Raw genomic sequence first — 24,288 nt, forward strand, 5'->3', positions numbered from 1 at the left:
CCACGTGCGTGAGGTGCATCTTGCATGCACCGCATGCTTTCGTGCCAGCGGAAAGCCTTCTAGGCGGCCGTTTCCAGGTTTTGGAAAAGCTGAAAAGGTTCAGTGCGTAGGCTGTAGCTGTAGCCACTTCGCGGCGCGAGCTGCTCAACGACTGTTGGCTACAGCCCGAGGATAGTCCAATTTGATGTACGGTCTGGTAATACTGTGCCGCTCGTCAACCACGCTGTGCGCCCGTGATGCCACCCCATGTCCTGAGACTAAGTCATGAAAAAGCCATTCGGGGCCGATATGCCGTGTTGCTGCAGCATTGTGCAACCAATGTAACTCCGCCTCATGGTACACAAGAAGTTAGTGCGCGTGAGATACTCTCCAAAAGCTCACATGCCCATGCAGAAACGGTATGTGTGAATGGCTGCAGAATCGCGCTTCTAGAATCCATTGCAGAAGCGCGGCAAGGTGTCGATCACTAGCGGTCCGCTTCGTCTGCACTATGCTCGGACCAACCGCATCCTTTGTGGGCGACAACAATCCCTTCTAGCATCGGGAAATCTGCCTCTACCAACTGCCGGGCTCAGGAGAGACGCTCTTAGTGAGACACTTCGATAATGACAAGCATAAGGCGAGCCGTCATCGTCTCATGTGGCTTGCGCCTGGTCTGTGCTCTCACGTGGCAAATGCATTAGCTCTTCGGCATGACCCGATGTTCAGTTCAAAAACTTGCCCGCTGGACGGTGAATCACGTCAATAACGTTTGCAATCTTACGACTCGGGCGTGCTGCTAAACATGTAGGTGCCGAGGAAGTTAGAGGTCCAATCAACTTCCATCCATTTCCGATAGCCTCAGTCTCTGATATCGCGTTGCTGCTACATAGTCCATCAGCACAAAGTGACTATAGATGAACAAAACCTGCCACGTCAGCTCCGTCGTGATGGAGGAGCTGTGCTGAACGACTCGACTATTCTCGAGGGTGACGTCCAAAATGCCAACCGTTGGAGACCATGCCGTCCATCCTCCGTCTCCCTGACTCACGGTTGTGTTCGTGTCGTGGGCAAGCCGTCTCCATTGTTATTACTGGAGCATTTTCTGAACACGATTGTCCTGCGGCCGCCAATTGCATGCACCTTCGTGGACGCTGCGGTGAATGGATGCCGACATACACGGACAGGTCTCCGAAGAACAACCACGTCTCGCCGCCAACGTCGAACATGAGTCGTGTATTCTGGCTTCGATGTAGGCCCGAAAGCTACGGGTCCACCATCTTTCTGGTCACTTGCTGCCCAACTGGCTAAAGCGAAAACCCCATCGGTAAGCTTCGACCGCCAAAACTCTTACTTGGCCAGCAAAGCTTGAAAGTATCTTGTCTCGTACTTTCCCGCGGAACAAGGGCAGCATTGGGCGAATGTCGTGCCTGCAATCCCGTATTTTGAAGCACTACGTAATTTGTTGACCTACGCGGCGAGGTGGACTGACGGGGTGGCACATCGCAGCAAAGCTTGCCACCGAATGTCTTTCGTCCTCTTGCTGAGATGCGACGGGGCAGTAGTATGGTTGCCGTCGTGCAGAATCAGGACTTCATACTCTTGTATCGCAGAGCTCGGGCTTCGAACCACCAGCACAGCGCCTGTGCGAGCTTTTGCCATGCTGGATACACCGCAGGGCGAATGACTCGAATTTCACAACGCGGGGGCTTGCATACGGCACAGCAGAGTCACGATTCGACTTGCAATGGCCCTCTTGTAGGGGTCTAACGTACCATTGAATGGCACATCAATGTGTCTAACCTGTAATCTATGTGCAGCTTCCCCCAAGCACCACGCTAAGCAGAGACGCTACGACCAATTTTGCTATGCAGTACGTACATTATGTCGTTCGGTCTATCAGCGGTACTACAACCGGACGCCGAGCAGAAGACCGCTTGCTAGGCCACCAGCCAGTAGACACACAAGCTTGATCGGAATTGCAACTAAGCTCAAGTCAGTAACCGTTACGGGTTAAAGTAGCGTTTGTAAAGAGGGTGATACTTACGAGGCGGTGCGGCACTTGGCGCGACGAGCCTGCAGGAACCGGACACTGTCCAACCGGACGGCAAGCTCGGTATATTCGTACAACTGGTGGAATCGCTCGTAACAGTCGAGACCGTCCATCCACCCGCGCCAGGCGTCGTGCAGGTCGAGCAGTCTGCATGAGTACCAGAGAACGGAATGATGTTACTGCTCGCGGTCGAGGTTATGGCGGGTGCTGCAGCTGCCGTTCCAGAGGAGCCAACGTTGGCATTTATTGCGCCACCAGTTGATCTTATTGAGGTCCAGCTACCACTTGTGTCGCCGTAGGTGTACTGCTTGCCAGTAGAGTAGTCCTGCACGGAGACAGACTGCACGTACATCGTGAATGGTCCGGCAGCGTAGCTCGTGGTTCCTCCTGCCCACGCAATCGTTCCAGCAGGGTTGGAAGGGTCACCACCAGCCCACGAGCCTATCTTGAGCTGCATCGGACTTTGCGGGTATTGTCCGTTTGCGGCACTCATTGTCAGCACTCGCACTGTGTTGCCATCGATCTGCCAAGTGATTTGCGAGCTGGTCCAGATAACTGTGTATTTGTGCCACTGTCCCTCCGTGTTGGTGACAGTATGTACAGCTCCGCGGTTAAATGTCGTGGTTTGTCCTTTGCCGAAATAGTTACTCTGCACTTGATCGCCAACGCCTCCGAGGAACTCCCAATCTATTTCGTCCAGATCGTCCGATTGCAGTACGACAGAGCTTACAATACCAGTGCCTGGCGCGGCTTTCATAACGATGTCGTAGCGACCAAACATGATGTACCAATTGGAGGTCAATGTTGGCGCGTCACCGGCCTTTGCGACGGTGAGCCCGACGCCATTAGAGCTGTATGTTGGATTACCGGAGGCCGTGAAGGCGCTCGAGCTTCCTTTCGTGAAGTCGATGTTGGTAGATGTTCCAAGTGCTGGGTCTGCAGGACAGCTCGATGTCTGCGTTGGGTTGCACTTGCTGTACGTCTGAGAGGCACCGGGCTGTGCCAGTAGCAGTACCGATATGGTAGCAATGGTAGCCAGTCGAAGGGGCGAACTCATGGAGAGGAAGTCCTTGAGAGACAGCATCCTCGGTACACGAACTGGCCGGGTAGATGTGTGCTTCAGGTGGGCTGTTAGTGTAGCGGTGGTGGGATGGTTGTGCGAGGATGAAACGGATAGGAACATGGAAGAGGATACTACTTATGAGCCACCCAGCCTTCTACAGCGCTTGCGCATCGTGGAAACAGACCTACGCATGCCCAAGCCTGAGCGGTCGTGCTTGCAGACGAGTACGTTGTCGTGGTTCGCTCGTGTGGCTGGATGCTCGGAAGTGGCTGGCGCTCGGGAAATGCCGCCTTTAGTGGGAGTGCATCAACATAAACATGAAAACTTCACTGCTCTTGACTCACTAATTGTTATTTCCTTCCAACTGGTGACAGTCAACAGCGACTTGCCCATTCAAATTTAGCAGGGCAAAACTCATGTCTCTGACCAACGCTTCCCCCGAGCAAGCGGCACGCGCTGCGAAGGTCTCTTCTCGAAAGCTGGCAGCGCTGCCGACAGCGGCGAGAAACGCTGCGCTAGATGCAGTACATGATGCCTTGGCGGGCGCGAGAGCTGACATCTTGGCCGCAAATTCAAGAGATGTCGAGTTTGCGAAGCAGTCAGCTGCGAGCGGCGAGCTCAGCCTAAGTATACTAAAGCGCTTGGACTTGTCTCGGAAAGGCAAGTTCGACGATATGCTTCAGGGCATAAGAGACGTGCGAGCGCTAGAAGATCCAGGTTGGTTATCTCTATTTTCTCCTTTGTCATTCCAGCTCAGCAGTCTGCCAGACTCGTGATGGTCCGCCATGCTACCCTGCTGACTCCCCGCAGTCGGCAGGGTGGACTTACGGACAGAATTAGATGATGGACTAATACTGCAGCGCCAAACGTGCCCAATCGGCGTGCTTTTGATCATATTTGAAGCTCGTCCGGAGGTCATTGCAAACATCGCATCGTTGGCCATCAAATCTGCCAACGCGGCGATCCTGAAGGGTGGCAAGGAATCGACAGAATCGTTCAAAATCATTTCCACAATCATCTCGAAAGCGCTCGCCAACACGGACGTACCAAACGATTCGATTCAGCTCGTGACGACGCGAGATGCAGTCGATCCATTGCTTGAGCTCAGCGAATACATTGATCTCGTGATTCCAAGAGGCTCGAATGAACTTGTCCGACATTGCCAGCGCAAAGCGCATATGCCAGTGCTTGGTCACGCAGACGGTCTTTGTAGCATATACATTCATGCCGACGCAGACGAGGACATGGCGGTGAATGTCGTCGTCGACTCCAAGACCGACTATCCTGCAGCTTGCAATGCGGTGGAGACACTGCTCGTACATGAGAATGTTCTGAAGACTGTGCTGCCCAAAGTGGCATCTGCGCTTATATCGAAGGGAGTTGCCCTCCGCTGTGATCAAGCATCAAGAGCGGCATTGAGCAAGCATTTGCCACAAGACCGAGCCCTGCTACTTCACGATGTTTCCGACGCCGATTTCTCCACAGAGTTCCTGGATTTGGTACTTGCCATACGGACTATCACACCTGATGGCAACAAGCCTACCTCGGCCGTTGACGCCGCGATTGAGCACATTAACACGCATGGCTCGCATCACACAGATGCGATTATCACAGCCTCCAAGGAAGTCGCAGATCGCTTTTGCAACGGTGTTGACTCGGCCTGCAAGTTCTGGAATTGTAGCACCCGCTTTTGTGACGGTATGCGGTTTGGTTTCGGGACGGAAGTTGGCATTAGCACGAATAAGGTCCACGCCAGAGGCCCGGTTGGCCTCGAAGGTCTAATGATACACGAGTACAGGTTGTCGGGTATGGGGCAAGGTGCCGCGATGTATGGTTCAGGCGGTCGGCAGTACAAGCACAAGAAGCTACCGTTGCTGTAGAAGGCGCGGTAGCCAGCCGAGTCATAGTAACGGGGTAACGGAGCACGGGAGCTCAAGCTGTAACGTTCAGCACTGACGCTAGAGTCCAGTTGCTATGTGTAGGAGGCAGAGCCGCGCAGCAGAACCTTCCAATACGGCATGTTGTGGTTGGTGATGAGTGGAGAGGTATGCTGTGTTGAGACCGCGGCTGTGGCGCGGAGGGCTGTAGCTGTCAATGTCGCACGCTGCGGTGCAACGTCATTATCGCGACCTTCCCCTTCCACCCGGTTATCGCACTTATACCTCAAATCGCATCCATACATAACGTACGCTCAGCTGGGCGCGAATGTCACATTCGTATTAGGCGGGGTGGGGTTGGGAGGCTGGCGGCCTTGCAGATTGCAGGTACAAGTGATCGACTGAGATGTGTTCCTTGCCTTTCCCCTCCTCACATTCCCTTCCACTACTTGCGTCGTCGACATGTTGACGGTATTTGGGCTAGTACTGTGCATATCTTCGGCTTCGGCACTTTGGCCCATCCCCAGCGTGTATACTAATGGCAGCGGAGTTGTTTGGATTGACAAGGATGTCAAGGTCTCGTACAACGGTGCCGGACAGGTATGTCGTTCCTCGAACTTCACGTCAATGTCGTGAGTCCGACTGATAGATAGTAAGGGGGGTTACACATGTGGTTACGGCTCAAAGGCAAACAACGAGACGTGGACTAGTGCGATAGTCACGAATGCCATCGAACGGACATACGACACCCTTTTCAACAAGAACTTCGTTCCTTGGAAGTTTCACCCTCGCATGTCGAGCTTCGAGCCTACCCTTACGAGTGCTTCGGTGTATGTCAAATCGATTACCTTGCAGCAGAATGCGACGGACCCTTCAGACATTGTCAAGCCCAACACAGGCGGTCTTGACGAGTCATACACCTTGGCCATGACTGCGGACGGGCACGTCACTATCACTGGTATCTCTTCTATCGGTCTGCTGCACGGCCTGACTACGTTCACGCAGCTCTTCTACAGGTCGAGCAACAGTAGTGGTGGGGTCTACAGCACCCTCGCTCCGGTCTACATCAGTGACGCCCCGAAGTTCCAGTGGCGTGGTCTCAACATCGATACCTCCCGCACCTACAAGCCTCTATCAGACTTGTACGCGATGATCGACGCCATGTCCTACAACAAGATGAACCGTCTCCACTGGCACATCACCGACGCCCAAGCGTGGCCCCTTGAGATCCCCTCTCTTCCAGACCTTGCAAACAAGGGTGCTTACGCCACTTGGCAGAAGTACTCTCCCGCTGATGTCGCGGCAGTGCAGCACTACGGTGCTCTGCTCGGAATCGAGGTTGTCATGGAAATTGACAATCCTGGCCACACCTCCTCCATCGCCTTCGCCTATCCCGACCTCATTGCCGCCTTTAACGTTCAGCCCAATTGGGACTCCTACGCAGCCGAGCCGCCGTCTGGAACGTTAAAGCTCAATTCTTCCGCAGTATACAGTTTCCTCAATACACTCTTTGCCGACCTCTTGCCACGGCTAAGCCCGCTGACGAGCTACTTCCACCTCGGTGGTGACGAAGTGAACATGAACGCTTACACGCTTGATGATACCGTCGGTACGAATGCGTCGTCTGTTCTGCAGCCGCTGATGCAGCGCTATATGGATCGTAATATGGCGCAAGTCACGTCGCTCGGTCTCACACCGCTTGTCTGGGAGGAGATGTTGTTGGACTGGAATTTGACACTCCCAGCTGAGACCATCGTGCAGACATGGATTGGCGATGCTTCTGTTGCGGCAGTTGTCGCGCAAGGGTATCGTGCGCTGGCCGGAAACTACAACTTCTGGTACTTGGATTGTGGCCAGGGCCAATGGCTTGACTTCTTTCCCGGCACGAGCTCGGAGCAGTTCTGGCCTTACGCAGATTATTGTTCTCCGCGGAAGAATTGGCGCCTGATGTATAGCTACGACCCGTTATCTGGCGTTCCAGCGAACGCAACACACTTGGTGCTCGGAGGTGAAGCGCACATTTGGTCCGAACAGACCGACACGATTAATCTGGATACTATGGTTTGGCCAAGGACATGTGCGGCGGCCGAGGTGCTGTGGTCCGGTGCGAAGGATGCATCGGGCCAGAATCGCAGCCAGATTACCGCTAGCCCGCGGTTGAGCGAGATGAGGGAGCGTTTGGTGGCGAGAGGCATCAGGGCTGAGCCGATACAGATGCCATACTGTACGCAGAATGGGACGCAATGTGCGTTGTAACACGCTGCTAGGAATGTTGGATGGTGGCACGAGCAAAACACATGTGTAATGGCATGCGCTTGGCTCAATGGAGGTTGGGTATACGTGAGCTTCGTGAGACACCCATACCTGCAGCCGAACTACTTCTTGGTATCCTCGCCAGGTATGGCCGTATCCTCTACCTTCTCCATATTGAGCGCTGGATTGTCAGATTGAGCATCTCCGTTGGCTCGCAACGTGACGAAGACGTGATCCAAGTTACCACTCGGTGTTTCATGGCTTCCGCCCGCCTCTGTGAGCTTCGTCGGCGAACTCGTCTCCGACAACTTGGTAGGCGATGCAGAAGGGAGGCTTTCATTCCGCACCTTCTCCTCATGCCACTTGGAAAGATTTAACGTTTCATCAACATCCTTAGTGAGCTTCTCTATCTCCTCCTCGAGCGCTTCATCCTTGTCTTTCTTAGCTGGTTTCTCAGCCTCTACCGAGCCATTTGCACCCTCTGGCGCCGTCTTTGCCCAAAGAGCCTCCAGCTCCTCCAGCCACCCGCATGCCTTTGCAAGCTTCCTCACACCCTCGTCGCAGTCGCCTAGCAGCACGACGTCATCTGATGCAGAGCCCAGGCCACCAACCCTCTCTTTGTTCACCAGAAGCCGTGGCGTTGAGCGAGCGGCAAGCTGGGGCAGACTCGCAAACGGCTGGACGGTCAGGCTGGTGCCCATCACAATACACAAATCTGCCTGCGCAGGCAACATTCTGTTCCGGAAGAAAGCCTCGGGTAGCTGCTCGCCGAAAAACACAATCTCCGGCTTTACCAACCCTTTGCAAGAATGACATCGCGGAATCTCTTTGGCCGCAATATGTCGCTTGATATCTTCTTCAGGGTAAGGGTGCTTGCACTCAATGCAACTTTGCCTTGCAAACGAGCCATGCGCCTCCACGATCTTATCGTCAGGTACGCCAGCTTCCCGTTCCAGACAATCGATATTTTGGGTGAATAGCTTGAGAAGGAGTCCCTTGTCATGTAGAAGCCGGATAAAGCTATGTGTGATTGTTGGCCTGTACTTGCCCGGATACAGTTCGTGCGCCAGTGCGTAGAATGGTTCGGGATTCTGGCGGAAGAAGCTGATGTCAAACACCGCTTCCGCATACGGGAGATTAAGTCGTGCCAGGTTCGCATATAGTCCTGTATCTGGAGAGCGAAAGTCCGGAATACCAGCACTTGTACTAATGCCAGCACCGGTCATGACAACGATCTTTGAGCAGCGCGGAGAGGCCATGTATTCGGCCAGCGCTTCAAGCGTACGGCTCGATAGGGTTTGTGGCGGGACCGACTCGTCAACAGGTGATGATTCTTCGTTACCCATGTTGAAGAAGCGACCGATAGAGTTGCGCCAATTGCTCGGCTGTACTGGTTTGGGCTCGCGACCGCCCCTTTGGTTGCGGTGTGGCTTATGCTTGCGCCCTATGGCTGCGAGGACGGTACGTAGAAACTGGATCGTGCTGGTGTCCAGATGAGGTAGCCTGAAAATAATGGAGTTGCCGCAAGCTGTGTGGTAGGTGAGAAGCGCGTGGCGAACAAAGTCAGGCCGAAGTGGCAATTCAGATGGATAAGCGCAGCAAAACCACATACGCTTCCCGGATATGAATGGAGATGGCGGATGGAGTAGAGGATAGGGTAGTTACAATGTACCTTGATCGACTCGCGCACTACAGTAGCGTCATCCAAACGACGTTTGCGGTAATGAGGCCTGTACCAGGACCAATATCGATGGTTGTCTCAGTGTCATTCCAGATAAGCGATACGATATGTCTAAGCAGTTAAGAAGGACGAGACTAAGACGAGCAACACCGTGCATGATGCCCCTGTAGACCTACTTTCCCGTCTTCCAACCTTCATATTCGTCCTTGTTTCATCTCGTTTCATATCAACCCCGCCTACGTCACCTCCAGCCTTCATCGATACAGATAAGAACAACGCCTCCCCCACTAGCCATGTGGCTAGTCGATCTGTAGCGTTGATTCCTCCAAAACAGAGGCTCCATTGGCTTCTAGATTGCACATGGCCGGAAAGTCGACACCAGCAGGTCCGGGCTTCTTGAGTTTCAACAGCATGCCGCCCCGACTTCACATCACCGCAGATGCGGATTCAGAGCGCGACTTTGACCCAGTAATATGCCAACATTTCCGCGAGGAAGGTTTCGATGTTACCTTCTTACCCTATAACCCCGACGGCGGTCCGGCTGAGGACAAAGCATATCGCAATACTCTGAAGCATCTATCCGACGACCTCGAGCTCGGCGAAAACTACGCCATAATAGCGTACGGCGACGCGGCGGCGATATGCCTCGATGCGCACATCAAGCCACAACCGCATCTCGCAGCGCTGATAGCATACTATCCCACCACGATACCGAATCCGAAGACCAAGTATCCTTCCCAACTGCAAGTCCTCTGCCACATCGCCGGATCGCAAGGCTTCGCGCCGGCCTTCACCTCCTACACCTACCAAGGCGTGCAGCCAGGCTTTGCGGAGCGTGACCTTGACGCCTATAACAAGGTCGCTGCTTCCCTTTCCTGGACCCGGACGCTGACCTTACTGCGTAAAGCTTTCAAGATTGAAGTCGATCTGGAGAGCATATGGGAATCGCACGTTGGTCTCGAATTCGCCACCAAAGATGCGGCAGCCACTATGCGCACCATGGTCGACGAGCCCTACGTCAACCACATCCCGACGCTGACCGGCGGGATTGGACAGAAAGATCTCTTCCTTTTCTACCGGGATTACTTCATCCCTCAGAACCCGCCTTCCCTATCCATGAAGCTCGTCTCCCGCACCATAGGCACGGATCGAGTGGTCGACGAGATGATCATCTCATTCAAGCACACCCAGACGATCCCATGGATGCTGCCAGATGTTCCGCCGACGGGGAAAGTGGTCCATGTAGCTTTGGTGAGCGTGGTCTGCATCCGTGGCGGGAAGCTGTACCATGAACACATCTATTGGGATCAAGCGAGCGTGCTCGTGCAGGTACGTGATAGGCCACCTCGCCTGCTGGTACAGATTCCGCTAACCATTGCACCTTCCGCGTTGCAGATCGGACTGTTAGACCCGAAGCTGGTGCCCGAAAACATGAAGAAGCAGGGCCTGCAGCGCTTGCCGGTGTATGGGAGTGAGACCGCGGCGAAGGTATTGGACGAGGACTGTCAGCCCAGCAATGAGTTGATCTCGAGCTGGAAAGAACGGCCGAAGGGCGATCCAGGCGCCAGTATGCCGGCGAGGCCGAAGCCGGCCGCTGCTAATGGTAATAGTCATGCTGGTAGTAACGGTGCCCAAACGAACAGCTCGCAATGAAGCCATTCACCTTTGCTCTGTTCAGCCCACAAACTTGCATGTCGGCAAACGGTAAGTCTCAATGCTGCCCCAGTAAGGATACCGCACCCCATTCCACTCATCCCGGCCTTTCAAATCCGGCACCGCGATGTCTGTCCACTCCACATCGAGGCCCGCATCGAAAAGATCCATCTCCACGACCTTCCAATAGACATCATAGCAGACCTGTCTATCGGCGCCTAGGCCGTTATAGAAGCCGAAGCGACCGTCCTTGTCAAGCAAGGCGATAACATACTCGGTGAAGAACTCCTTGAGGTCCTTGTAGTCTTCCGCATACGTGTCATAGTAGATGCCGTCCAGCACGACGCCTTGCTCCACCAGTTTTGGAAGGACGTCCTGCCAGCGGCCAGCATGGATGGTGACGTTGGGCTTGTCGTACCAACCGGTTTCCCGCAGGCGTTTGAGTACAGCTGGGTGTGCTTCAACTATGTGATGCATCGCTGGCTCGTGTTGTAGGAACATGGAGTCTACGATTCCCATTCCGTGACCAACATTCATCGTGCGGAGTCCCTGGCGAGGACTGAGTTGGTCGGCGGATATCTTCATGATCTCCGTCTCCCAATCCATCATGACAGCATTCTTATCTGAGTCCAGCAGGCGGTCGCCTGAGTAGGTAAGCTCCGACTTGAGGTAGTCTTCATTGTTCACGTTCGGGTTCGCGAGAATTGGCTCGGTCGTGGTCGATGCTTGGGCTAGGTCGCCGCCACCAGTAGCCACCGGAACGATTGTTGATTTGTTGGTTGGTGAGGCGCCTGCGGCCGCTTCGTCTTCGATCTTGTAGGATGGATTTGGAGCCGGCTCAAAGCCTTCACAATCCTCGAGCCTGCTAGTTGCTTGTTGAGTTGCGCCGTTTGTCGCCTCGAGCGGTTCACCATTCGAACCTGCTGCTATCGCGCCATTCGAAGTCGCATTCACCGCACCATCTGTGACCGGCAACGGCAGCTCCGGCCTGCGGACCTCAACCGGAGACGGTTCAAAGCCCACAATCGCCTCATCTTCTGGCTCAGCATCTTCGTCACCACCAGCCAATAGCTCATACCCGTCGAGACGTCCAAATAGTAATTCGGCTCTTACACCTGCTTCTACGATTGCATCGTAGACTTGCCGCAAACCTAGTCTTAATGCAAGGCAGCCAGGTGTCTCGTCAGCGTTGTCAAGTTCGTTCCAGATCGCGCCGTTCTCGAAGAGCAGTTTCACCGTGGCTAGCGCACTGTCCTCGTCCAAGGCGTTACTATGCACCGCATCTCCAGCGCCAGCATCTGCATCAAAGTCTTCGTCAGGCTCGCAGGAAGCGATGGCACAATGTAGAGGCGAGAAGCCGGTATCGGCATCTTGGACTTTGGCCAAGGCTGGGTTGCTCCGGAGTAATCTCGTCAATGTTTCAAGGTCGTGGTTGGTGGCGGCGAGCAGAACTTCGTCGTTTGTAGTGTCTGTATCGATGCCGTTGACATGGTTGACATCTGGGTGTGTTTCGGCCATACTTGCGGGTATGGTCTTTGACTCTGGTATAGTCCTGTGTAGCTCTCTATTCTTTTTCGAGCCCTTTACCGTCCCATGCCTGTCTCGAGCACAGGGAGTCAGCACACCGGAGACGCAGCTGTTGTACGCATCCAGCGGAGAAATTTTGGTGGGGCACATGCCGAACTTTCGCAAGCTGAAACAGCCGCGGTGTTGCTGCGGCAGCGCTAATGGAAGCCTCCCGCGCGGGACGTTGAACCTGCGTCATCTGGCCGCAACCTTCGCATGCGTGTGCGCTAGATGATATGAATGCATCGAGATGCAATGCGCTTGCATTCGAGCGGCAAAGGTTCGATGTATAGCTCGAGTGAGCCCGTGGAGGTTCATACGTGGACAGAGCCAAAGGACGTGCTCTCGAACGGTCCTACCAAGGCAGAGCGTTGGGAGCATATGAGCGGGCCTTGATCGACGTCATCACCAATCGTTGGCGGCAGCGAGTGTTGGCATCGTCAATGCGTGCAGCAACAGCTTTCCTGTACCTCTTGAGCGATCTGTATCAACGTCCTCAAGCTGTCCCGACTTGACACGTCTCAATCATCAGCGGGCCTGAGCAGCTCGGTCAGTGAAATCTTGCGTTAGCACTACAGCGCATACCCCGTACTCACGAGCATCGCTGTGGAGAGAATGGTGGAGACATCGGGCGCTTCACGGCGTCCACCCCTTGAATCGCAGGATACACTCGATCAGGTGAAGCTGACGGGCACGCTCGGTAACGATGGTGTCGCTTCACTTCATCCCGAGCACGGCAGTAACGGCCACGCTCTCCCTCCCGCGGAAGGAGCAACATCAGACACTCGAGACTTTGGTGGGAAGCGCTCAAAGTCGGAAGGTACGCTCCTCACGGACGAGGCTGCCTTAGAAGACGTGATCGAAGACTACGACGAGATGGAGCTGGACCCGGACACGCTGGTGGTGAACAGCAGAAAGAGCCTGGATGAGAATTACCGTCCAGCAGCCGGCGAAGCAGCCGCACCGAACAACATGCACAGGCAGTCCGAACCACAGCACGATCATTTGAAACATCGCAAACGAGGCAGCATTCAGATCCGCCTGGAGAAGACGGACCGCAAGGGTCGTTACATCCTCACTGCGGACGATCCCGAGATCCGTGAGATTCTGCGCAAAGGCATCGAACGCGAGGAGCTCGAAGCGGCGAACAAGAAGCCGCGGATACGCTTCCGCGACCTTGTCTTCACGCGGCAATTCACCACCTTTGATCGACAAAATCCGGCAAGCAGTGAGAGCCCCTTCTTCGGCTTCTTCACCCTCTTTTGGATCGCTATGGCGCTGCTCCTCTTCCAGGTATCCATGAAGAACTTCCGCGAGTACGGGAGTATCTTGGGCCGGAACCAGATCATGAAGATGATGTTGAGCCATGATGTCTATGTACTAGGCCTTACGGATGGCGCCATGTGCGTCGGGACATCCGTCACGTTCTTCCTGCAAAAGCTCGTGCAGTGGCGTGTCCTCAATTGGGGCCGGGGTGCGTGGGTGGTGCAGAATGTTTGGCAGACCGTCTACCTCGCCTCCGTCGTCGGCTGGGCTTATTTCCGGGAGTGGCCGTGGACGCATACCATCTTCGCTGTGTTGCATGGGTTGGTGTTCTTGATGAAACAGCACAGCTATGCTTTCTACAATGGGTATCTGTCTGGCGTGTACCGGCGCAAATTGCTGCTCGAGAACAAGCTGAAGCAGCTGCAGACCATGGAGCCAATCCACTCCGGCCCCAGCAGTCCGCGAGACTCCCGTCAAATGGATGCTTTCTCGAGCGGTCTTGACGTCGCGGAGCTGTCCAAGAAAGCTTCGGAAGCTATCAACAACAGCGACCTAAAGCGCCGTCCTTCAATCGGAAACCGCACCTCCACCAACCTTGCAGTTGAGCAATCGGATGTGGCTACCATAGCTTCGGCCATACATGCCGGAACCGCCATCACGCCGGACCAGATGTCCACTTTCGAGCAGGTGATCAATACCGAGCTCGAAGACCTCAACCGCGAGCTCGCCGGCAAATCCGTATCCGGAGCTCACGCGTACCCAAAGAACCTCCGCTTGCTCAACTTCGCCGAGTTCATCTGCCTGCCCACGCTGGTGTATGAGCTGGAGTATCCGCGACAAGAGAAGATCAACTGGTGGTACGTCCTTGAGAAGCTCACGGCGACTTTCGGTGTGCTGTGCATCATGATGGTGATCTCGCAAGCCTTCATCTACCCGCCCATAGCGAAGACTTTGCGCATGAAGGAGGCGGGTGTGTCTGTGGCGGAAAGATGGCAGGAGTTCCCATGGATCGTCAGTGACTTGCTCTTCCCGCTGTTGATCGAACAACTATTGACGTGGTATCTGATCTGGGTAAGCACAAGACCTGACAGCTATTCTCTTGACCGCACTTATCGCTGACCATCATCGTGTAACTGTAGGAATGCATCCTCAACGTCCTCGCCGAACTCACCCTCTTCGCCGACCGCGGCTTCTACGGCGACTGGTGGAACAGCGTGACCTGGGACCAATACGCGCGCGACTGGAACCGGCCCGTCCACAACTTCCTCCTCCGCCACGTCTACCACAGCAGCATCTCCGCCTTCCACCTCTCGAAGCACACCGCCACCTTCTACACTTTCTTGCTGTCGGCGTTGGTGCATGAGATGTGCATGGCGATCATGTTCAAGAAGGTCAGGGGGTACCTGTTCACCGCGCAGTTGCTGCAGATGCCGCTTGTGATGATGTCGAGGCATAAGTTCTTGCGCAGCCGGGCGGTGCTGGGGAATGTGATCTTCTGGTTTGGGCTGTTCGTTGGGCCGAGCTTTTTGACTAGCCTGTACCTTGTGATATAGACGCGCGTAGATGTTGTAGAGATAGAGATGATGGGCACAGCACGTCAGGTCACTCGGCTGAGTTGAGCAGGCTCAAAAGTTAGGATGCTTCGTCATCCTTTACAGCTTGCTACCGCATCCTTCTCTGTCGCCCCTCTTAGGCGGGCAAGCATGACAGGATACTCTCCAGCTTGTCGAGCACAACCTGCTGATCAGCCGCGCCCGCATCCAACTTCGTCGTCGCCACGCCCACGCTAATGGACGCATAGCAGCCCTCAGTATCCACGACTTCGGTCTCAGTCGGCAGCCTCCCGTCATTATGGCACGTGTACACGTCCTTGGGTGTGACATACGGCACCGCATTGTTAATCCTCGACAAGACGAACCGGAAGTCCGAAGGACTCGAGCAGATTGAGTCGCTGACATCAGGGTAGTTCACATTCAACCAGATGTTATTGGGAAGATACGGAAGTCCAGAGTGCACCAGCACAGATGTCACGGTGGTGGAAAGGTCGGCGTAGACTTGCTGGTACGTTTGCAATGGCGTGGTCCAGCCGACCTGGGCGCCAGTGGTGCCGCTGAAGGCGATGGCGGGAATGCCTTCTCTGGCTGCTTCCGTCGCCGCGCCCACGGTTCCGGAGATCTGGGTCGTTAGGCCTAGGTTTGTGCCAACATTAAAGCCTGCGAGGGCAATGTCTGGCGCTGAACCGAAGAAATGGGGAGCAAGGGTTTGGATGCCGTAGCGCATTGATGTTACTGGGAAGCTATTTACGTACTACAATGCAGCTTAGTGGTTTGATATTGGCACGTCAAGAAATCATAGGACGTACGTTGAAGCGCGGGTTAGATGCGTTGTACCCAAAGGGCGGACTGCCCGGCGGGCAGGACATGAACTCACAGCCTCGTCTGCCTACGGTCGTGGGCTCTGCGTCGGCTGATCCAGTGCCCGACTCATTGTCAGCTGGCGCGGACAGGATGACATTGAAGCCAGCGTCAGTGAGACCATCGTACAGCGAGCGGATGTTCATTTCAGCCCAGCCGTCGTCGTTGGAAAGTACTACATTGACTGCTGCGGTAGCGAGGGGCAGCATAGCTGCAGCGAAGGCGGTAGATCGCATAATGAGAAGACAGCATACGAGGTGCTGGAGTATGTTAAATATCATGGCGACGAGGAAGACGGGAAAGAAGTCTTAATGGCTGTTCAGACTTCCAGCGAAGTCTGATGGGGAGGTGCAGTCGCACAAGGTACGGAAGTAAAGTGTATCCGCCCACCTCGCCGTCGGTCAAAAATGAAAGTGGTCCGCCCAAGATACTCTGTTTCATGCCCAGAGCCACAGGCTGAAGGGTGAGGAAGAACATGGGAAGTGGTTGACGCGACGCGCGCCTGAAAGCAAAGCCAATGGCGTCACACGGCCGGAAGGTGCCGTCTGCCATTAAGGTAGAGGCTAAATGATCAATTCGACTGCTTTAAGCAGGTCGTCAATTCGCAGATTGTCTATCTCTACTGTCGTCTATTCCTATTACTGATTGTACGCGGATATAGAGATGAGCTCCACAAGGCTGTCACCGTCGCAGCCGGTCCGCCAATGCACCTACAATGCTCGCTTTCAACGCTCATGACGCCACGCCGCACTTCATATGGTCCGCTAGGATATCTCTGCGCGTTCAGTCTCAGATGCCGACTCTCGTCCGGCTATGGCACGTAGCCTCGGCTTACGCTGTTTCCGGCCTTGCTTAGAGGTTTCTGCAAGACCCCTCAGCATCTCTGCACCGTGTCTGCTTTTCGAAAGCGTGGCTAACGCCGCCGACTCGCTGCACAGACTGAACAACGGAAGGACTTACACCTGGTCAGAGAAGTGCAATTTCGGCCGGGCGCGGAGGTACAGCAGTTTGATAGCTGGTGCTTCTCTGGATCGGCTCTTCATCGTTCAGCTGTTGAAGTCGGCGGGACAACTCTTCCGCGCTAGGCTCGTTGCATTGCGGCGCGTGCTCTCTAGCAAGCGTCCGGCAAACGAAGTCCAACATTGTAGTGGTCGTTTGAGCGTCTTTGGGCCAGTAATGAGTTCCGCCATGGCACGCCTCTTCAGCGTCGACGCAGGCATCGACCAGCTGCTGGGACATTCCACGATCCGTGATTGTGTCGAGATCTGCATGGATATGGAGGGAAGGCGTCTTAATCTTTGGCTCGTAGAAACCCCAGTACAAATCGTGCGCCATGCAGGCTGCTGAAGCGAGGACTGCCCATTGGAACGGCCCTTGAGGTGCTGGCATGCGAATAGGATGACCTTGCGCCGCAAGGTTGGAAAGCCGGTCCTCGTCTCCACTACACCAGGCAGCGAGCATCATGGCGAAACCAGCACCTTGTGAGAAGCCAACAATGCCATCAAAAGGACCATGCTCGCGGATGTAGTCAGAGAAGAAGTCGAAATTCATTTCAAGTTCTTCGAGTCTGGAGTGAGCGTCAAGGTCGGACTTCCAAGCACGCATGTCAATCGGAGCTGTCGGTTGACCACCGACGACCAGCTTTGTTGGCGCAGTAGGAGTGTAGAACTCCACACCGGCTGGGTAGGTTTGGGCAAAGTCGGCTAGTACGCGCTCATGGAGGTCCTGAGCAAAGCCCTTGATCTTGGCTTGAAATATGGGGCCATTCTGAGTGAAGCCTTGACGGCGGACTCAGCATTGTTTGACAGAACTTCACCCATGCGGTTGCTTACCGTGCAGTGCAAGAACGCGCAGCTTCCCTGAGGAACCATTTGCTTCCATCAACCTCGCTTCGTCTGGACTTTTGTCAGGACCTCCTACGTAGATCATAGGTGAATCCTTGTCCGAGTATGGGGCTAAGGAACATATGTCCTCCAACGGAGTGATACCCATATCGCTGATTGTGCAGGATCCGATACTCGAGGCTTTTCTACGTGAGTGTCACACCACGGCTTGAAGTCCTAGAAGAATTCATGTTGACTTCAACACAATGATCGGTGCATGTGCTGGTGGAGTCGCACGTTTGGCATGTGCGTCACGGGCCCACTTGTGCCTTCATTATCAGTCAATGCAGCAAATGCACCTTCCTCGCTTTAGACGATCAGTTTTCACTAGCATCTCGGCGTTCAAGAAGCGCTCCGTCCTGTAACCAAGCCATGGGATAGCTCATGGGGCTGGAGGGTGTTGTCTTTCGCAGACAAGGCTATGGTACGGGCAACGATAACTCACCAAGCCAGCAGCGGTCGAGAAGAGCCTTTGCTCATGCTGTGATTTATAAATCCGCTTTCAGACCGCATGGGGATGTGAGGCGTCAGGGCAAGCGAGCATCGCTGATATGACGGTAGTAGCGGCGCGCGACGACCATGTTGATTGCAGATACTATGTCCAGATGCGTGCGTATCTGGATACGGCTGACATTGACATGACCCAGTACGGAGAGATGTTGCTGACGGTCCAAGCATCTGGTACTATGTCGACACACTGTGAATATCAGGTTAGGCTACTGCCTGCAAAGACGGGACGATCTACTGTAGACAACTTAAGAAACATCGATGTACCAGGTACATGGGAGGACTAGAAGCCCCACTTTATGTAGCCACCAGCCAGTCCGCTCCAAGAATCGAATATATGGTCCTGACAACACTGCATGCTTTGTGTGCAAAAGAGTTCCTTTGGCCTAGTTTCCCTCTCTAGGCAATTTGTCAATATGTCTTCCTTCAGACCACTTTCTCAACGTCTCGCAACGCCAGTATGCCGAGCATGCAGGCGACCTGCAATACCTGCTACCCAAGCATGGCAATGGGCAGCCGCCCGCAACATGTCGGTCGACAGCCAGCAGAAGGTGGGATGGTACCACGTGGTCTCGTGGCAAGAGATGCTAATGAATGGACAGCTCCTCGGGTCACATCTGGAGGTTGCGGATGAGAAGGTTTACAACATAATAGAAAAAGTCTGTCATCCAGCCCATCGTGTGCACGCGACCCGGGCGAAGAGCACCCATCTGACGCCGGTCTAGGAGAAACGACGGCAGAAACACTTCATCAACCTCATACCTTCCGAGAACTTCACGAGCCAAGCAGTGTTAGATGCATTAGGCAGTGTCATGCAGAACAAGTACTCCGAAGGCTACCCGGGCGCGAGATACTATGGCGGCAACGAGTTCATTGATGAGGCAGAACGATTGTGTCAGCAGCGAGCACTTGATACTTTCGGGCTGAAGGAGTCCGAATGGGGTGTCAACGTACAGCCTCTGTCCGGCTCGCCCGCAAACCTATACGCCTATTCGGCAATTTGCAACACGCACGACCGCATAATGGGACTTGACCTGCCGCATGGTGGACACTTGTCGCACGGCTATCAGACGCCAACTAGGAAGATTTCGGCAATCAGCAAGTACTTCGAGCAGCTGCCATACCGGCTGGACGAGAAGACAGGCCTGATAGATTACGACAAATTAGAGGAGCTGGCGATGCTTTACCGGCCGCGCATCATTATTGCCGGTACAAGCGCATACAGCAGGCTTATTGACTACAGTCGTTTCCGGCAGATCGTGGAGAAGCTCGGGAACTGCTATTTGCTGAGTGACATGGCGCATATCTCGGGCTTGGTGGCTGCGGGAGTGATACCGAGTCCGTTCGAGTACAGTGACGTGGTGACGACGACTACGCACAAGAGTTTACGGGGACCCAGAGGCGCTATGATTTTCTTCCGGAAGGGCACGAGACGGATAGACAAAAAGACCGGTATAGAGGAGAAGTACGATCTGGAGAATCCTATCAATGCATCCGTGTTTCCGGGGCATCAGGGTGGACCGCACAATCACACCATTACCGCTCTAGCAGTGGCGTTACATCAAGCACAGCAGCCGGAGTTCAAAGACTATCAGCGAGCTGTACTCGAGAACGCCAAAGCACTCGCGGCACGCTTGGGTGAAGGCAAGGACAATGGCGGTCTAGACTACAACGTCGTCAGTGGCGGTACTGACAATCACCTCGTTCTCATCGATCTGAAGAACAAGAACATCGATGGCGCTCGCGTGGAGCGAGTTCTGGAGCTCGTCGGTGTCGCTGCCAACAAGAACACCGTCCCTGGCGATCTGTCTGCCATGAAGCCTGGCGGGCTACGCATGGGTACGCCGGCTATGACGACACGAGGCTTCACGACGAGCGACTTCAAGAGGGTTGCGGATGTGGTGCATCGCGCGGTCAACATTACGAAGATGCTGGATGGCAAGGCGGTAGAAGCGGCGGAGAAGAAGAATCGAAAGAACCCGAAGAGCGTCAATGCTTTCCGTGAGTACGTCGGTGAGGGAGAGGAATGTGTTGAGATTGTTGAGCTGAGACGAGAGGTGGAAGACTGGTGAGTGGAACTTTTCGATTGCGTGAGATGCATTACTAATGCTCGTTAGGGTCGGCACATTCTCCCTGCCATGGGATAGAGCGTCGTAGCGTGACTCTAAAAATCATTTCCGGCATGGATATGAGCGTGGGGATTTGAGCATGACACGGCGTGAGCGAGTGACGAGCGAGGTGTTTGGGCGTCATACCGAGCAAACACATCAATGCATGACTGAACCAGGGGGTTAGTACACCTAAATCGTTCACTCTTATGGACGTGTCGATGGCACAGCGCCTGCTTACATACGTGTGTAGAGGCACCTGCTTGCTGCAGCCAGCCGTGTCGTGCCTTCTATATCTAAGCGGTCCCACTCGCCCTGTCGAAGCTTTAACACTCGCTCCGGCCACCTTCACTTTGCCAGCACGCATCCGTTCTGGCCGCGCCAAAGCACAATACCAAGCAACACAATGGCCATATCGAGTAGCAGAGTTTCTGGCGTGCCTGTGCTGGCAACATGCATCACAGAAGCACCGACAGTTGTCACTGTTCCAGGCGGAGGCGGCGAGCTGGCAACTATCACGCCGATCTCTGTTGCACCGATACTGCTCATACCAGCCTCATCCCTCAACATTGCAATCTACAACCCCAGCCAGCCGGACGTGTTCTCCGCACAAACGACGTACTCTCATATTCCGACCGCAAGTACGTTCCCAACGCAAACGCAACAAAGCGTGAATGGAAACATTCTTTCAGCACCCATATCCGACCATGGGATCTGGTACCGGCATCATTGGACTGTCTCGGCAACGTGGGTGCTGTGCTGCTACAGCGTAGTCTCATGCTTCGTGCTATGCTTCATGCTGTGCTCAGGAAGGCTAGACTGGAAGGGCAATGTAAGTCTTCGGCAAGGCCGCAGAGTTTGCGCGGGACTAACGGAAGGCAGCTGTGGCTAGGACCTCTCCGCCAAGCTCGTCGCACGTTCGCACAAGCCATCGAGCTGAACGGGCTAAGTGTGAACCCACGTGAAGCGGCCCAACTCTTCAGCCAGTACGCCGAAGAGCGCGCCAGGATCATTGCTGAGATCAGGGCGGCACGACTCAATTGGCCGCAAGAGCTGCAACCGCCGGAGCACAATGAGTCGCAAAGTGGTGCGGTATCTGTCGCGGAGACGGAGATCAACTTTGACTTCGATGTCCGACTGAACAACGGTTTCGTTCTTTCACCCTGGAGTACAATGAGCCGGGAGAGCCAGCGTTCACGGCGAAGACCAATGAATGAGGAAACGCGGCTGTGGCTTGAACAGAATACCATGCCAATGATGCATCACCCCACTGTCACGCGCGGAGAGTATGATCTGTTCTTGACTTTGCAGAGGCGAATGGAGCGAGTTCAGGAAATGCAACGGCTGCAGGAGAGGATGCGGGAAGTTGGATGGACGTGAATGTTTGGTGCATCCCACATGCGATGGTTGCGCTGCTTTGGAATGATTACCATCGGGGCAGCAGAGGGGCCAAGACGGTGTCAGAACTCCACTTGACGAAGAGCGACCAGTGACTGTTTGAAGTGTCTGTCATACCATTAGTACATTCCTTACGAAGGGTACTCACGTGCTGTCGCTCGCCCTTCGCGCCTTCTCCACTTCTCCTACGGAGACATCCGTCAGTGGGCGCATCAATCTTCGATGCTTATTCGCTGTGCTGTCATCATTTTCCTTCTGAAGGCGTGACTATGAGACCGTCTCCACGATGATGGCGCGGAACCAGCCCACGTATGACTTCCTGTCTGGTCCTGATCCATCACCACCGCACCAGGTTCTGCGCGAAACGCTCAAGCAGTCCACAGTGTCGCGAGCAGATATCAACAATGAGAGCTTGCGCGCGCAGCTCAACACACTCCAATATGAGCTCGACTCAATCAAGCAGGAGCGAGACCTCACTGCGCTGCACCACCAACAAGAAATCCGGGAAGCGCTGAGTCGCTCCGAAGCTGACTTTAAACGGGCCCAAGCAGCAGAGGCGGCCAGCAGTATCGCAAAGAGCAAAGCGGATGCGCTTGTTCGAGAACAGCAGGAGGCGCAAGATCGCGCAACGAACGAGAAGTTGCAGCTGGAGAGAAAGATCCGAGCTCTGCAGGAGGACAACCGCGCCGTAAGGGAGGAGTTGGAGGATGTGCAGGCGGATCTTTCGAGCAGAGATCGGGAGAGCCAGCATGCGTACCACGAGCTGGGGCAGAAGTATGCCACGCTGCGGGACTCTGTCGACGCCATACAGCAGGATCTACGGGGCAAAGTGAGCGCGCTGCAGAGTGCACAGCAGAAGCTTGCGGAGAAAGAGGGTGACGTCGGCAAGCTGGAGAACGAGGTGCTCCGCTTGAAGGCGCAGACGGGCGATGCGGATACGCTGGCTGTGGTGAAACGGGAGCTGAGCGATCAGGTTGCATACATCAAGAAGCTAGAGACGACCAACCGCGAGCAGTCGGCTGAGCTTAAGCAGTTTCGGAAGGTGCAGAACAGCATTAAAGTGGTGGAGGAGGAGAAGCGGTCGCTGGAAGGAAAAGTGAGGTTGATGGAAGATTTGCGGAAACAGCTCGCCGAGTCGCAGCTACAGCGTCGCATACTGGAGGATGAGAAGCAGGGTTGGACGAGCTACCTTGATGCTCAAATGGTGGGAGAAGGGGGCGTGAAGTATGATACGCCTGAACAGATGGCGCGTGCTTTCTTGCAGGAGCGCCTGGAAAGGTTGAGCTTGGTGGATAAGCTTGGCTCGGTGCAGCCTGAGCTGACGGTCAAGGACGAGACTATCCGGAGGCTGGAGGACGAGAGGGTGAAATTGCAAGCTGAGCTGGAGAGGCTGAGAAGTGCTGGCAATACGACGGGCGGCATTGGCGACAGCAGGGCTCGCTTGCGCCTTGAGCGGCAACGAAACCTTGTGATGAAAGAGGTGGAGTATCTGCGTGCGCAGATGAAGGCTTTGGAGGCGGAGGAGACCGAGTTCGGTACCGAGCCTGCAAACAAAGAGCAATCGGACCGGGTTAGCGAGCTTGAAAGTCTTGTCGAGCAATATCGCAACGAGCTGCAAACACTTCACGTGGAGCTTTCGCGTGCAGAGATGCCGCCACCGCCCACACCCTCGCCTCGAAAGCGGACGCGGGAAGAAGACGAGGCGGAGGGCGAACGTTTGGGGGAGCTACAGCGGAGGGCGAGAAGCCTACAAGACGATCTCGACAAGCTCCACAGCCGCAACCAGCTGCTTGAAGCGGAATTGAAGGCTAGTGTCTCCCAGCTCACTTCACTCAAGGAGTCCTCCCGTACGCGGATACTGGAGCTCCGGCAGAACCCGACCGCCGACGTGGAGGCGCTCAAGATGTCCACCCTCAACACTTTGCGGGAGGAAAATGCAGCACTCCTCGCACAGCTGGAGGGTAAGCCCAACAGCGGCTCGAAGGTCGTACCGATCAGCACTCTCCACGCCACACGGCTGCAGCTGGAGGAGCTCAAGTCAACACTCGCACAGCAGGAGAAGAAGACACTTCGGCTCAAACAGATCTGGTCCAGCAAGTCGCTCGAATTCCGCGAGGCTGTCTGCAGCATCCTGGGATGGAAGCTCGACTTCCTACCTTCGGGGAGATGCAAGGTGACGTCGGTGTTGTACCCCAGTGTCATTGTCAATGGAGAGGAGGAGGAAGCGAGCATAGTGTTCGATGGGGAGAATGGGACGATGAAGGTCAGTGGTGGCCCGCAGAGCGTGTTCGCGAGCGAGATCAAGGGTTTGATCGAGTTCTGGGTGGAGGGCAGGAAGGATATACCCTGTTTTCTTGCCGCTTGCACGCTGGACTTTTACGAGAGGAGTACGAGGGCGGCGAAGGCTTGAAGTGGTCGTTTATACCCATTGATGTTCAGCATTCACACTTGCATCGAGCGTTACATATTCACGCCTACTGCACGGCTGTCACATGCTACCTATTTCAGCCGATCAAATGCCGATCGGCAGCGAGAATTTTGAGCCTCAATGGCATTCGTGCTATTTTGGTCTGTGTGCGTCTCTACT

At 54.8% G+C, this 24,288-nt stretch overlaps 13 protein-coding genes across 13 annotated transcripts; 7 read left to right on the plus strand and 6 right to left on the minus strand.

The window, feature by feature from the left end:
- Positions 1-719: 719 nt before the first annotated feature.
- On the minus strand, positions 720-1,120 carry BAUCODRAFT_34533 (uncharacterized protein; the record flags this gene model as incomplete). Its single annotated transcript, XM_007678606.1, has 1 exon — positions 720-1,120. A coding segment is annotated over one exon (164 nt), but the record flags the coding sequence as incomplete, so codon positions are not given.
- Positions 1,121-1,547: 427 nt separating this feature from the next.
- Positions 1,548-3,355, minus strand: BAUCODRAFT_502647 (glycoside hydrolase family 16 protein). The gene is made up of 2 exons (XM_007678961.1): positions 2,027-3,355; positions 1,548-1,964 (listed from the first exon to the last, which is right to left on the minus strand). Exons 1-2 carry the CDS (start codon positions 3,213-3,215, stop codon positions 1,888-1,890), a joined length of 1,266 nt encoding a protein of 421 aa, XP_007677151.1. The 5' UTR covers positions 3,216-3,355; the 3' UTR covers positions 1,548-1,887.
- A 156-nt stretch (positions 3,356-3,511) lies between these two features.
- Positions 3,512-4,975, plus strand: BAUCODRAFT_148642 (uncharacterized protein; the record flags this gene model as incomplete). Its single annotated transcript, XM_007678962.1, has 2 exons — positions 3,512-3,812; positions 3,906-4,975. 2 exons carry the CDS (start codon positions 3,512-3,514, stop codon positions 4,973-4,975), a joined length of 1,371 nt encoding a protein of 456 aa, XP_007677152.1.
- A 459-nt stretch (positions 4,976-5,434) lies between these two features.
- On the plus strand, positions 5,435-7,228 carry BAUCODRAFT_24779 (glycoside hydrolase family 20 protein; the record flags this gene model as incomplete). Its single annotated transcript, XM_007678544.1, has 2 exons — positions 5,435-5,572; positions 5,630-7,228. The coding sequence occupies 2 exons, from the start codon at positions 5,435-5,437 to the stop codon at positions 7,226-7,228; spliced, it is 1,737 nt and encodes a 578-aa protein (XP_007676734.1).
- Positions 7,229-7,707: 479 nt separating this feature from the next.
- BAUCODRAFT_54779 (uncharacterized protein) lies at positions 7,708-8,571 on the minus strand (the record flags this gene model as incomplete). Its single annotated transcript, XM_007678724.1, has 1 exon — positions 7,708-8,571. A coding segment is annotated over one exon (864 nt), but the record flags the coding sequence as incomplete, so codon positions are not given.
- Positions 8,572-9,266: 695 nt separating this feature from the next.
- Positions 9,267-10,559, plus strand: BAUCODRAFT_71739 (uncharacterized protein; the record flags this gene model as incomplete). Its single annotated transcript, XM_007678806.1, has 2 exons — positions 9,267-10,235; positions 10,302-10,559. 2 exons carry the CDS (start codon positions 9,267-9,269, stop codon positions 10,557-10,559), a joined length of 1,227 nt encoding a protein of 408 aa, XP_007676996.1.
- Positions 10,560-10,580: 21 nt separating this feature from the next.
- Positions 10,581-12,077, minus strand: BAUCODRAFT_71929 (uncharacterized protein; the record flags this gene model as incomplete). Its single annotated transcript, XM_007678821.1, has 2 exons — positions 10,581-11,290; positions 11,519-12,077. The coding sequence occupies 2 exons, from the start codon at positions 12,075-12,077 to the stop codon at positions 10,581-10,583; spliced, it is 1,269 nt and encodes a 422-aa protein (XP_007677011.1).
- Positions 12,078-12,740: 663 nt separating this feature from the next.
- BAUCODRAFT_71776 (uncharacterized protein) lies at positions 12,741-14,944 on the plus strand (the record flags this gene model as incomplete). Its single annotated transcript, XM_007678809.1, has 3 exons — positions 12,741-12,945; positions 13,150-14,462; positions 14,531-14,944. 3 exons carry the CDS (start codon positions 12,741-12,743, stop codon positions 14,942-14,944), a joined length of 1,932 nt encoding a protein of 643 aa, XP_007676999.1.
- A 136-nt stretch (positions 14,945-15,080) lies between these two features.
- On the minus strand, positions 15,081-16,041 carry BAUCODRAFT_71287 (uncharacterized protein; the record flags this gene model as incomplete). The annotated part of the gene is made up of 2 exons (XM_007678775.1): positions 15,081-15,698; positions 15,754-16,041. The coding sequence occupies 2 exons, from the start codon at positions 16,039-16,041 to the stop codon at positions 15,081-15,083; spliced, it is 906 nt and encodes a 301-aa protein (XP_007676965.1).
- Positions 16,042-16,933: 892 nt separating this feature from the next.
- Positions 16,934-17,584, minus strand: BAUCODRAFT_49812 (uncharacterized protein; the record flags this gene model as incomplete). Its single annotated transcript, XM_007678715.1, has 1 exon — positions 16,934-17,584. A coding segment is annotated over one exon (651 nt), but the record flags the coding sequence as incomplete, so codon positions are not given.
- A 1,138-nt stretch (positions 17,585-18,722) lies between these two features.
- Positions 18,723-20,352, plus strand: BAUCODRAFT_148650 (uncharacterized protein; the record flags this gene model as incomplete). Its single annotated transcript, XM_007678963.1, has 4 exons — positions 18,723-18,746; positions 18,798-18,854; positions 18,921-20,263; positions 20,313-20,352. The coding sequence occupies 4 exons, from the start codon at positions 18,723-18,725 to the stop codon at positions 20,350-20,352; spliced, it is 1,464 nt and encodes a 487-aa protein (XP_007677153.1).
- Positions 20,353-20,511: 159 nt separating this feature from the next.
- BAUCODRAFT_503364 (uncharacterized protein) lies at positions 20,512-21,887 on the plus strand. Its single transcript, XM_007678964.1, has one exon. The coding sequence runs from the start codon at positions 20,757-20,759 to the stop codon at positions 21,681-21,683; it is 927 nt and encodes a 308-aa protein (XP_007677154.1). The 5' UTR covers positions 20,512-20,756; the 3' UTR covers positions 21,684-21,887.
- A 1-nt stretch (position 21,888) lies between these two features.
- Positions 21,889-24,252, plus strand: BAUCODRAFT_503294 (uncharacterized protein). The gene has a single exon (XM_007678965.1). It carries the CDS (start codon positions 21,988-21,990, stop codon positions 24,109-24,111), a length of 2,124 nt encoding a protein of 707 aa, XP_007677155.1. The 5' UTR covers positions 21,889-21,987; the 3' UTR covers positions 24,112-24,252.
- The last annotated feature ends 36 nt before the right edge of the window (positions 24,253-24,288 follow it).

This window comes from Baudoinia panamericana, assembly GCF_000338955.1.
Source record: "Baudoinia panamericana UAMH 10762 unplaced genomic scaffold BAUCOscaffold_7, whole genome shotgun sequence".
Taxonomy (NCBI): domain Eukaryota; kingdom Fungi; phylum Ascomycota; class Dothideomycetes; order Mycosphaerellales; family Teratosphaeriaceae; genus Baudoinia; species Baudoinia panamericana.

Coding starts and splice junctions, on each gene's coding strand:
- BAUCODRAFT_502647 (XM_007678961.1), bottom strand. CDS start 3,215: ATGTTCCTATCCGTTTCATCCTCGCACAACCATCCCACCACCGCTACA. Junction 1,965..2,026: donor GCCAAGTGCCGCACCGCCTC/GTAAGTATCACC, acceptor ACTTGAGCTTAG/TTGCAATTCCGATCAAGCTT.
- BAUCODRAFT_503364 (XM_007678964.1), top strand. CDS start 20,757: ATGCATCACAGAAGCACCGACAGTTGTCACTGTTCCAGGCGGAGGCGG.
- BAUCODRAFT_503294 (XM_007678965.1), top strand. CDS start 21,988: ATGATGGCGCGGAACCAGCCCACGTATGACTTCCTGTCTGGTCCTGAT.